Here is a 12,539-nt window from a genome sequence, read left to right as displayed (position 1 = left end):
ACCTTTAACCGTTTGAGATCCTTTGTAACACAAGTCATTCGGCAAATATCTAATGAAGAGGGAATTCAGACAACTTCGTATGAATCTTTTACATTCTTAGCACTGACCACCCGATCTATGCTGACTTACCTCCATACTCTAACTCAGAGCTTCAACATGCGTATTTTGACACAAAGTAAGTGAGACTAAGTGTTAGAACCAACATGGTTCACATATCCAAACAATGGAATTCTTCATTCATAGCAAAACATTCATAAGCATCATTCATGTGAATCAACATAAACATCATACATTTCAACACATTCATACATAAGCCAATTGAGCTTCGAAGGGGTGTCAACGTGCATTTTGCCAATCGGCACTTGCTACAATATGCCTCAGCAACTTGCCCTTATTCTCACCAACCAGGTGATGAAGGAACTCGCCTTTATATCACCAATTAGATGATAAAGAGCACAACCAGTACTCTAATAAACAATGTTGAGATTCGGCAACTCACCACTCTTCTTAACTAGGTGATGAAGGAACTCACCTTCATATCACCAACCAAGTGGTGCAAGATACAACTAGTACTTTAATAAACATTTGTGCCTTGGCAACTCACCACTACTCTCACCAAATGGATGATGAAAGAACTTACTTTCTTTTCACCAACTAAGGAAGAACAGTACATCCTGCACTTGTGGACTTGTAGCATTCATAAGCAGTCGAAAATTTTCAAGCCTTATAACTCGGAAAAGGCATATACAAACTCAACAAAGCCTTCCACACTCTTGCTCAAGAGTGTGAAAGCAAAATCATATTATATGGTTCAACAAACCTTCAACTGCTACAACACGTATGTTGTCTTCTACGCTCTTGCTCAAAAGTGGGGAAGCAAAATTTATTTTATGTTTCCTTCGAACTTTCAACTGTTACAACATGTAGATTGCCTTCCACACTCTTGCTCAGTAGTGTGGAAACAAAATCTATATATGTGGTCTCTCCTACATATTCTTGTCCCTAGTTCAAACAAAAAAAAATGTCAAAAAAAAAAAAAATTTATGCCAAAAAAAAAAAACCGAAATTAATTAATTATTAATTATTTAGGTATGAGGGTATGAGCTTCCCGCACCCACTGAAAAGATAAAAAAAAAATATAAGAATAAACATTGAGTTTTGAAACGACCAACGAACTTAGGTACAAGTGGTTATGTGACCCTTTTTCATGGATTTTGATCCCTTCCGGGGATCCTCACATCTTAGCTATTCATCGTGCATCGTGTGGTCAAAAATCATTTAACTTCTTTTATTTAAAATTAAACGCAAAGAGTACTTGACAAAAACTGGCCGCACGATGTACGATAAACGATTAAAATGTGTAGATCCCTAAGATCTCCACAAAATGAATACGAAGATAATCATTTTCCCTTTTTCATAAGGTTCTTCTGCAATTTGTACATCAGCCATGTGGACTTGTTGGACTTTGTTGATCACTCCCCAATTCCCAATTAACTTCTCTCGTCCTCTGATGTTGTGGACAAGATTATAGACCTAAAAATTATTTTTTCAGTTGGATAAGCCAGTTATGATCTTAACTGTAAGAAACTCTTAGGATGATGTGACTAGCTAATAGTACTGACAAAAATCGAAGACCCCGATGTTGTAGTTGTTTTAGTCTAAGTAATTCGATGATCAAGTCAGTAGTTAAAGTAATAACACACATGTTATAATGAATTAAGTAATTTGATTATCGTGTCAGTAAAAGATTAGTTTCATTCCATACATATTTCCTTCACATCTTCCCATCCCCAATCACTTTTATTCCACATTTCTTCGATGCCTCATTTTTCTCGTGCATTTTTTTTTTATCTCTAATAAAATTTCTCAAACACAAATTAAAATCAGAAGCAAAGTTAGTATGAAAACTCTAAAATAAATGAGACTATCTCAAATACAATATAATATTGGCCGATACCACAGGTCCACATCGGTGTTAGTCGGATAAGATTCGGATAATATTTTTTCTTATGGTGGAAGGTTTTTCAATTGAAGTTGATTTTACAACACTAAGCACATGAAACCAACAACCTCAATTGGGCAACATAATACAGCTTTCCCACATTAATACCAATTATACCATGTGGCTTGCCTCCTAATTCAAAACCAAACCCCTCCCTGTAACAAAATAATTAGCTAACGGTGTTCTTTCTAGTGTTTTTTAGACAAAGGACATTGTCCCTTTCAATTTTCCAATAATTGCATGTGATTCCTATTCTCTAATATGAGAGGACACGTGGTGCCTCGTATTGCCTTTGACTTCATTAACATGCTTCTCATGGCCCACTAATATGCTCCTCATGGCCCAATGCTTTGGTCTTGTTATATTCATTATTTTTTTGTACAACGATAGTTGAAGTTATAGATGAGATTGAGTCATTCAATAGGTAAATAGTAATTTAATATTGATTTCATTTTTTATAAGAATTGAATTTAAGACTTTTCACTTGCAATTGAGAAAATGACATTTTAATAAACTATAGTGCTAGTGTTATGATAGGATTTAAGATTGTGGGCTACCAATTCAAATGGATAACGAACAATTAAACCGTTATTTACCTATTAAGATAAGAGTTGTGTCAAGCCACGTGTACCTATTCAAATGGATAACAAACATTTGGCGTCGGGCATACCAAAGACACAATGATGAAGAACGATGTCTCGTATTCCCCTTAACCCTCTTTGGTAAAGCTCTCAATTGGTATTGTCGTCTTCAACCTAATACTATGGATTCCTTCGCTGAGCTCAGAAGACTCTTCGTGGCTCAACACATTTTCCAAGCTAATCACTTACACTCCGCTGATGAGTTATACACCATTCATCAGAAATCAGACGAGTCATTGCGTGAATATGTCAATCGCTTCAGCCACGAGTACTCTCGTTGCGCTAAGGCAGATGATAAAACATACTCTTGGAAAACTTACTCTGAGGTGATGATGCAAGCTTACAATCATGCCTTTGCCGAGGTAAGGACACACCAAGGGAACCCTCCTATGGTTAACCTCTATTAACAAGTGGGGATTAGAGGTCAAATTCTACCAAGTAAGGAGGTTTTGGCCATTCAGACAGCTATTGCATCATCTCCTGCCTCATTTAGATATTAGGGATGAACGTACCTTCAACTATTATTACCATGGGGTCAAGCCTCACTCTTTCAAAGTGATGGACTAGGTCCTGAAGGAAATGCTATTATAAGAAGGCATACACATTACAAATGTTTTGACCCTCAACCGTTTGAGATCTTTTGTAACACAAGCCATTCGGCAAATATCTAATGAAGAGGGAATTTAGACAACTTCGTATGAATATTTTACATTCCTAGAACTGACCACCTGGTCTATGCTGACCTACCTCCGTACTCTAACTCAAAGCTTCAACATGCATACTTTGATACAAAGTAAGTGAGACTAAGTGTTAGAACCAACATGGTTCACGTATCCAAACAATGGATTTCTTCATGCATGGCAAAACATTCATAAGCATCATTCATGTCAATCAACATAAACATCATACATTTCAACACATTCATACATAAGCCAACTAAGCTTCGAAAGGGTGTCAACATGCATTTTGCCATCGGCACTTGCTACGATGTGCTGCGACAACTTGCCCTTATTCTCACCAACCAGGTGATGAAGGAACTCACATTCGTATCATCAATCAGGTGATGAAGAGCATAACCAGTACTCTAATAAACAATGTTGAGATTCGGCAACTCACCACTCTTCTTACCAACTAGGCGATGAAGGAACTCACATTCATATCACCAACCAGGTGGTGGAAGATACAAGTAGTACTTTAATAAACATTTTTGCCTCAACAACTCACCACTTCTCTCACCAAACGGATGATGAAAGAACTTACTTTCTTTTCACCAACTAAGGAAGAACAGTACATCCTGCACTTGTGGATTCATAGCATTCGTAAGTAGTCTAAAATTTTCAAGTCTTATAACTCGGAAAAAGCATATACAAACTCAACAAAGTCTTCCACACTCTTGCTCAAGATTGTGAAAGTAAAATCGAATTATATGGTTCAACAAACCTTTAACAGCTACAACACGTATGTTGTCTTCTACGCTCTTGCTCAAGAATGGGGAAGCAAAATTTATTTTATGTTTCTGTTGACCCTAAAAATTACAAAGCCTACATGGCGTGCAGGCCAGGTAACTAATGAGCTAACTACGTCATTTGGTTAATGCGGGGCGTGTTAACTTGTCGGCCGAGCTCGGCCGAGAAGTAAAATGTGTTGATGTTGCGTTGAGCACGCAGCTGACTTCTTGATCTTGCGACTGCGGCCGAGGAAAGAACACGCCTCAGCCTTCGGGTTCTAGAGCTTGAAAACAATGCTGCTAGTTCTGCGAAGTTCAATATCAAATTCGACTCTCAGGGTGCCGAATGTAGTAACCTGGTAACACCTCACTTTGCCGAGAAGGCTAATGAGATGACCTCTGCCAATAAGGATTCGAAAATCTTTCTCGACCGAGACTTAGATAGATAATCAGTCGACCTCAACGTAGTACTGTTTATCCAAACTGAAGGTGCTCTGGGAATGGCTGATTCTACGGTAACAGTGTTGTTTATCCAAACTGAAGATGTCACCGGTTGCCTTCACAGTGCTGTTTATCCAAACAGAATGGTTGTTAGCGAAAAAGAAAATAAAAAAAAATCTCAAGATGTTTGAAAGGTTTGCGCAGGGTAGTTGTGTGTCGAATTGGAGGGGGCCCTTTACGTTATGTGTAGCTTTGTATTTATAATACCGAACCACATGATGGCCACCTTGTAGAACCTTTGCCGTGAATAACAAATCACATCTTGATACTAAAGGATAATCAACCACTGTGTGATAATCATATTAAGCAATCATTATCAACAAAATTCGCGGCATGCATGGCTGAACGAGTTCCCAATATTCATGCTGAGTGAATCTGGCTTCATAAAGGTCTTCATGCTGACTCACTGTATAAAAGCATATGCTAATATGCTATATCTTTTAGCATAAAAAACCAAAGGTTAATTATCTTATTGTTGTCATCTTATCATCACCATCATCCAAAAAGTCCTCGTGTTGCTTCATAACAACCTGATGCAGTCCTACTTCAACTCCAAGTCTTGCATGCAATCCCTATTTCCCGTAGATGTGATAATGCATGCAATTGCATTATCCCATTTAAATAAATACCATGGATATTCGGTGATGATAATTACCCCATCTTGCATGCTTCATCATCTAATGTCGTGCCTTGTAAATTGCAGTCGTATCATTCCACACGACATTGCCACATTCACATCAACTTGAATTGTCTTGAATTGTGCTGCCTGTTTCCTAGCTTGGAGATATATTATTTTCATAAGAAAATGCCAAGATAAATCATTATTAAAAGATAATTATGATAAAAATCATAATGTTATCCTTTAACAATAACAAAATTATCTTCACTTTTATCCGACGGTATGGAGCTATGCTTACTCAATGGCCTTGATTGCACGGGCCGATGGTGTAATTTTGGGTCCAAACAGTTTCCTTCGAACTTTCAACAACTACAACATGTAGATTGCCTTCCATACTCTTACTCAATAGTGTAGAAGCAAAATCTATATATGTGATCTCTCCCACATATTCTTGTCCCTAGTTCAAACAAAAAAAAAATGTCAAAAAAAAAAAAAAACAATGTGTTAAAAAACCACTTATGCCAAAAAAAAAAAAAAGAAATTAATTAATTAATAATTATTTCGATAATTATTAATAAAGCAATTCATTAATTATTAATTATTACATGTGGAGAAGGTCAACAAAGCTTCAACATATAAGAGATAACTATAACATGTAGATTGCCTTCCACACTCTTCTTTAAGAGTGTGGAAGCAAAATCAACTTATGAGGTCCTATAAAGAGCTTCCCACATCTAAGGGAGAGAGCTTCCCACACTCTTGAAGGAAGAAAGCTTCCCACACCCAAGGGTATGAGTTTCCTACACCTAAGGGAGAGAGCTTCCCACACCCAAGAGTATGAGCTTCTCACACCCAAGGGTATGAGCTTCCCACATCTAAGGGAGAGAGCTTCCCACACAAAAAAAAATTCAAAAAGCCTTCCACACTCTTCTTCAAGAGTATGGGAGCGAAATCTATTTATGTGCTTCAAAAGAGCTTTAACCGAAAGCTTTAACAAAAAATTCAAAAAACCTTCCATACTCTTCTTCAGGAGTATGGAAGCAAAATGTATTTATGTGCTTCAAAATAGCTTCAACTGAAAGCTTCAACAAAGAATTCAAAAAGCCTTCAAGAGTGTGGAAGCAAAATCTGTTTATGTGCTTCAAAAGAGCTTCAACCGAAAACTTCAACAAAAAATTCAACAAGCCTTCCACACTCTTCTTCAAAAGTGTGGAAGCAAAATCTATTTATGTGCTTCCAAAAAAAAAAAAAAAAAAAATTCAACCGAAAGTTTCAACAAATAATTTCACCAAAGCCTTCAACACTCTTCCCCAAGAATGTGGAAGCAAAACCTATTTATAATTTGTCCCACGTTAAAGCACTCGAACTACAAGCTATACACACGAAAAAGCAAAAAACTACAACTAAAAGACCTTCCTACTAACCCAGAACCCCGAGCTTTTATCTGTTAAACTATTTTTCAAACACAATCATTTGCTACAAATATTAAACATAAAAATAAATAAAAATTCCCAAAACCCAAAATTTCTTTTCAATCCGTGACAAACATTCTGCACTATAACACATATCATAGATTGGTTGCACAAGCGTATTTATATATTTACTCAACATTGAAAGTATATTTATTTGCATCATGAATAGCAATTCAGACTTTGTAGCTCACAATGCAACTTTCGCAATACCAAAATTTATTTTCAACCTGTGCAACATCACAGCAAGCTTTGAACTTGCTGCGTCTTGGAAATCAAATGGCACTGGCCCTATCAGATTTGACAAAGGGAAATGGGTCCAAAAGAAAGGAAGCGTGGGCCTCTTCTTATTTTGACAACTTGGCTACTAGTAAGACACCTCTTTTGGCAACTCTCCTTGCTCAGAGACTCGGGAGACTCTCACTATATGCTACTACACTTCGGTACTTAGAAATTTCGTGATTACTTAGTAACTTGGATTTTGCAAGTCTCCAACCGAGAAACTTTCCTCACTCGGGTACTTAGAGGAGCATTGTTTGTACCATACTTAACCAATCTCGAAACTACCAAGTACTGGTCAATTTCATACCTTCAAGGACCCACTAAAGGGTTCATGCTGAGGCACCCCTGCCAAAGCACAAGAGTTTTCATCCAACTAGGAGGCCAATCACAGCATGACACATGTCAACATCATAATAAAGCTCATAGGTTCTCACATCAACCGCGGACAAAAGCTAAAGGCTCTCCTCAACTATAAAAGGAGACCATTCTCCTACAATTAATCCCTAATGTCATTACTGTACTTAAACTAGTCATTAGAACTCACTAATGATGATTATGTTTAAACCTATGTATTTGTGCAAACCTTTCATTATTAATGAGAACTCTTCTACTCCGTGGACGTAGCTAAATTTAGGATGAACCACGTACATCTTATGTTTGCTTTCTTATTCCTATCTCTTTACATATTTATCTTCAATAGTGACTGGAACAACCGAGCGAATGTCACAAACTTGACATTTTACGTTGTTTCAAAATTTTCATTGATTTTATGCATCAACATGCCTATTAAATGTTAAGAATAAGACGAGGATTAGTACCACAGTAAAAATTAAGCATTCTTGTGGCCGTCCTCAATCAAATTCGAAATTTGAGATTTGGGACATGATCAAATTCTCAAATGTGCGAGAACGTTTAGGTGCTTTCCATCTTTGCAGTCACTTCTCCTTCAACAGGGTGATGTTTGGTTACCGTCAATGTTGGTTTTGTAGTGTTCTTCCCCCGCATTATGAGAGGAAAGGAAACTAACCAACTGAATTTGTGGGAATTTGACAACTGTCAAAAGAAAACGGTACGCCAATTATAAGCTGCCACGCGAGCAAAGCTGCAGCTAATTTCCATATAAAAAGACATCTTTACCCAACACTAACCTCAAATCTAATTGGCACACCGTCTTATCGATTAAAAAAAAATAAAAATTTATATATATATAAATTCTTCCCGTGATACTGAGTCGGTGATAGCTGACACTCACAAGTCACATTGCCATCTTCCATTTTTGTGTATCAATTCCTTACAAATAGAGACCCTCAGCTGATCATTCAGATTCTCCCACCACTCCCTCCGCCTTCCTCCTCCTCCTCTCCCACCACTTCCTCCTCCACCATCCTCCTCCTTCACCTCTTCTCCCACTCCTTTTTCTCACACAACAATTGCCATTTGCAGACTCTGTTTCTGTGTCAGAAAAAACCCAACATTCTCTGCCATTTAAGATTTTCAACAATCATTGACAAATAAATTTGCAACCTCGATGATTCCCCCAAATTTGACCAAAATCCTCATGGCAGCTCCATTTTCTCACCACCTCACCTTCCTTCTTCTAATCATTACCAGAGGTTAAAAAGAAAAAAAAAAAAAAAAAAAAAAAAAAAGACACAAAATTTCAACAATTCGATCAATTTTACCACTTGGGTTGTTATTACATTTTCGTAATTCAATGGAATTATCAATAATTTTATACATTTTTCTGTTTTTGTTTGCAGGGGTCTCAGCAGCCACATTCACGTTCACAAATAAGTGTGACTTCACAGTATGGCCGGGAATTCTAGCCAGCTCCGGTAGCGAAAAGCTCGACAGCACCGGCTTCGAGCTCCCCAAAGGCAGCTCCCGCGTTTTCCAGGCCCCTACTGGCTGGTCCGGTCGGTTCTGGGGCCGAACTGGCTGCAGCTTCGACGGTTCGGGCCGCGGTTCGTGTTCAACCGGGGACTGCGGCTCAGGCGAGCTCGAGTGCAACGGAGCTGGAGCAGCCCCGCCAGCCACTCTAGCCGAGTTCACACTCGGTTCGGGTTCTCAAGACTTCTATGATGTCAGCCTTGTTGACGGTTATAACTTACCTATGATCGTCGAGGGGAGTGCGGGATCGGGTGCGTGCGCGTCCACCGGGTGCGTTACGGACCTCAACCGTAGGTGCCCTGCTGAGCTCAAAGTCGAAGGTGGCGGCGCGTGCAAGAGCGCGTGTGACGCGTTTGGAAGTCCGGAGTATTGTTGCAACGGCGCGTATGGTTCACCGTCTACATGCAAGCCGTCCATGTACTCACAGTTGTTTAAGTCCGCGTGTCCCAAGTCGTACAGCTATGCTTACGATGACGCCTCAAGTACATTTACGTGTACGAATGCTGATTATACGATCACATTTTGCGCTTCTCTCACTTCGAGGTAAAGGCTTCAAATTTTTTTAAAACGATTTAACATGTTTTGTCATTCGATTATTAATTTTAAATCCACATTAATCAGCTTTAACGATTGCAAAATATGCTTGTAATTGACATTGATTTGGTTCCGGAATATGTTTTTGTGCAGTCTAAAATCTTCAAGAGATTCGTCTCCACAGACAACTGATGAATCAGGGTCGGGGTCAGGGTCAAATTCTGGGTCGAACTCAATAGGTTCTTCATTGCTAGCAGATTTGGCCACTGGAGATTCAACCAAAACTCAACCTTCCACTTCCATGGCTCTTCAATGTATGTTGATTTTGGTCATCTCTTTGGCTCTCACATTTTGACAGTTATAGTAGCCAATCCTGCCTCAAATGGTCGACTGCTTGGCATTGTCAAGAGGAGAGAAACATACATGCAACTGAGAGATGCCAAGGTGGGGATAGTGAAGGAAAGTTGACGAGAATCAATTGTAAACCACCCACGTCCAAATCCCACAATATTCGGTGTTTGATACATACACATATGTATATTAATGCATGACGCATAAGCATTTGTTTAGAAATAAAAATGTGCTTCATTTCTCTACATAATTTTTTTTTTTTTTAACCACGACCACTTTCTCTTAGTAGGGGTCTACAATTATTTGTAGGTTCCACGTTCTTTTTTGTGATAGTGCGACAATCACATAAAAGAATTACTCATAATCTAACGACCACATAATCCACTTACGCAAGCACTTATACATATATTAATGCATGACGCATAAGCATTTGTTTAGAAATAAAAATGTGCTTCATTTCCCTACAGAATTTTTTTTTAACCACGACCACTTTCTCTTAGTAGGGGTCTACAATTATTTGCAGGTTTCACGTTCTTTTTTGTGATAGTGTGACAATCACACAAAAGAATTACTTATAATCTAACCACCACATAATCCACTTACGCAAACATTTATACGTATATTAATGCATGACACATAAGCATTTGTTTAGAAATAAAAATGTGCTTCATTTCCCTACATATTTTTTTTCCATGACCACTTTCTTGTAGTAGGGGTATACAATTATTTGTAGGTTCCACATTCTTTTTTGTGATAATGCGACAATTACACAGAAAAATTACTCGTAATCTAACCACCACATAATCCACTTACACAAGCACTTTTTGATGTGAACGTGTAGCACGATGAATAGGCGTGCGCAGTAAGCATTGATGAATTGACAGCAAAAGGAGTGCGTGTAGGGGTCTCCCATTCTGATCATCATACCTGAAGAAGCCAAAAAGAAATGATGTAATTTCAATCAGTAATGGCAATTATGAATGGTGCATCTTCTCTCTCGTTATGATTACTAACAAGATAAGCAAACAAGCCCAAAAATGCAGACGTAAGTATGTTCCAAATTGCCGCCCTATGACGATGATTTCCTTCGAGTTCGACATCCTGGATGTACATGTATACAAAGAGGTGATTCTTCAACAACTTGAGTGGGGAAACCACACAAAGCAAAGCAATACAAAGACAGAGAACAACCACCTTTTTCCTTTGGATAAGATGATTGATATCTGATCATGACTGGTCCATTTTCAACGACGATTCGTAATCCACCTGCACTGTTGGTAAAGCTTAAGCAGCAGAGCGGTGATTTTTACACACCCATTTTGTCCATCTGCACTCCTTGTTTTTCTTCTTTGATTCTCCTTTGAATTCACCGAGTTACGAAAGCACAGACATAAAAGGGAGCGCGGCGGGCATATGGATAAAATGGGAATGCGAAAATCACCATCTGCAGAAATGCAAACATAATTTGTTACCGGTGTGATGGTGAACCCAGCAATGGATATTTTAATCAAATACTATATATTGGGATCACCATCTGAAGGGACACCCCTTCCCTGTAACGCCATCTTAAATCCGTTCTTGCATTAATCAGTGCTGAAAGTTAAGACAGTTAGGAACTAACAGAAGGAAAACATTAATTCGTGATAAAATTTAAGTGATCAAACTAACAAGAGGAAAGCAGTTTAAGTTACTGCAAGAGTACGAGAGCCACGGTATTATTCACAATAAAATTGCTAATATAACATTCCCAAAGTTGCACGCTATTATCGAATCATGCATATCAATCAACGCTCATAAATTTTTATTACCTCTTCATAGAAGTTGTGCACTGCGAATTTGAGTATAGTTTTTGAGTTAAGTGGCAAAATTTCACATGAACAAGTGGCACTCGGAACCAACCAGCGTAAAGCAATAGTGCAAGGAGAATAGAGATAGATTCACCTTTAAAAAAGCTTTGGATTTGATCCGGGACGTGTCGTCTTGACACTATGCAGACAAGGGTTCTTCCTTTCTGTGAGCCAGCAGTGACATATAGCTTCAAAGCAAACAAGTAATCTCCCATTTCCATGATAAGTTAGTTTAACCGATCCAAAGAGTATATCGCTTTTGACATTGTTCCGCAGCGTCCTTTACTGTCCATGTCAATGTTCAGTGATGGATGGCTATATTTTTAAAGCTAAATATGTGACTTGATGCTCAAATAAAGATAAGGAATCTTCAGACGAAAGTTTATAACTTTCATTGCACCCTCCCAGAACATGCTAAAAGGGAAATCAACAGTATTTAATATCAATAAGGAAAAAAAGCAAAATCCCATTCTTCCATTACAATTGGTAAACTATAAATCTGCCAGGACCTATAGACTTAAAAAGGAAATCACAATTGTTTTACATCAACCAAAATGGGTAATGCCGTTCTTTCCATTCCAATTGGTAGCTACAAATGAGGGAGGATCTACGCAATGATAAGGAAGGAATATGGTGTTTAAGTGACTATGGATCTGTATCCACCACCATTTGCGGGGGCAGCAATATCACACTTTGGCTGAAGCGCAAACCACATTCTTTGATTCTCTCTAAGAACTCGTCCAAGGAGTCGCCCCTTTTAGGACCGAAGAACATAGCTTCAGAGGGCTGCACTTTTCCCAGCAGGAATTTGAGAATTTGAGAAGTTAATGAATATAAACAAGATAGAGCATAAAGATTTAGCAACACATTACGGTGCATTTATGTTACATACTTCGTACAAGTGCCTCTTGTCAGCTAGAGAAGAAAACCAAGAGGTTAAGTTTCCCCGGGTCAAC

The 12,539-nt window shown here is 38.4% G+C and overlaps 1 protein-coding gene across 1 annotated transcript; it reads left to right on the top strand.

Moving 5' to 3' along the window:
- The first annotated feature begins 8,216 nt into the window (after window positions 1-8,216).
- On the top strand, window positions 8,217-9,938 carry LOC137709700 (thaumatin-like protein 1). The gene is made up of 3 exons (XM_068448685.1): window positions 8,217-8,574; window positions 8,722-9,394; window positions 9,539-9,938. The coding sequence occupies exons 1-3, from the start codon at window positions 8,490-8,492 to the stop codon at window positions 9,738-9,740; spliced, it is 960 nt and encodes a 319-aa protein (XP_068304786.1). The 5' UTR covers window positions 8,217-8,489; the 3' UTR covers window positions 9,741-9,938.
- The last annotated feature ends 2,601 nt before the right edge of the window (window positions 9,939-12,539 follow it).

The sequence above is a fragment of the Pyrus communis genome, chromosome 1, assembly GCF_963583255.1.
Source record: "Pyrus communis chromosome 1, drPyrComm1.1, whole genome shotgun sequence".
Classification (NCBI taxonomy): Eukaryota; Viridiplantae; Streptophyta; class Magnoliopsida; order Rosales; family Rosaceae; genus Pyrus; species Pyrus communis.
Note: the sequence above shows the minus strand (reverse complement) of the source record. Positions and strands in the feature narration are given on the sequence as shown.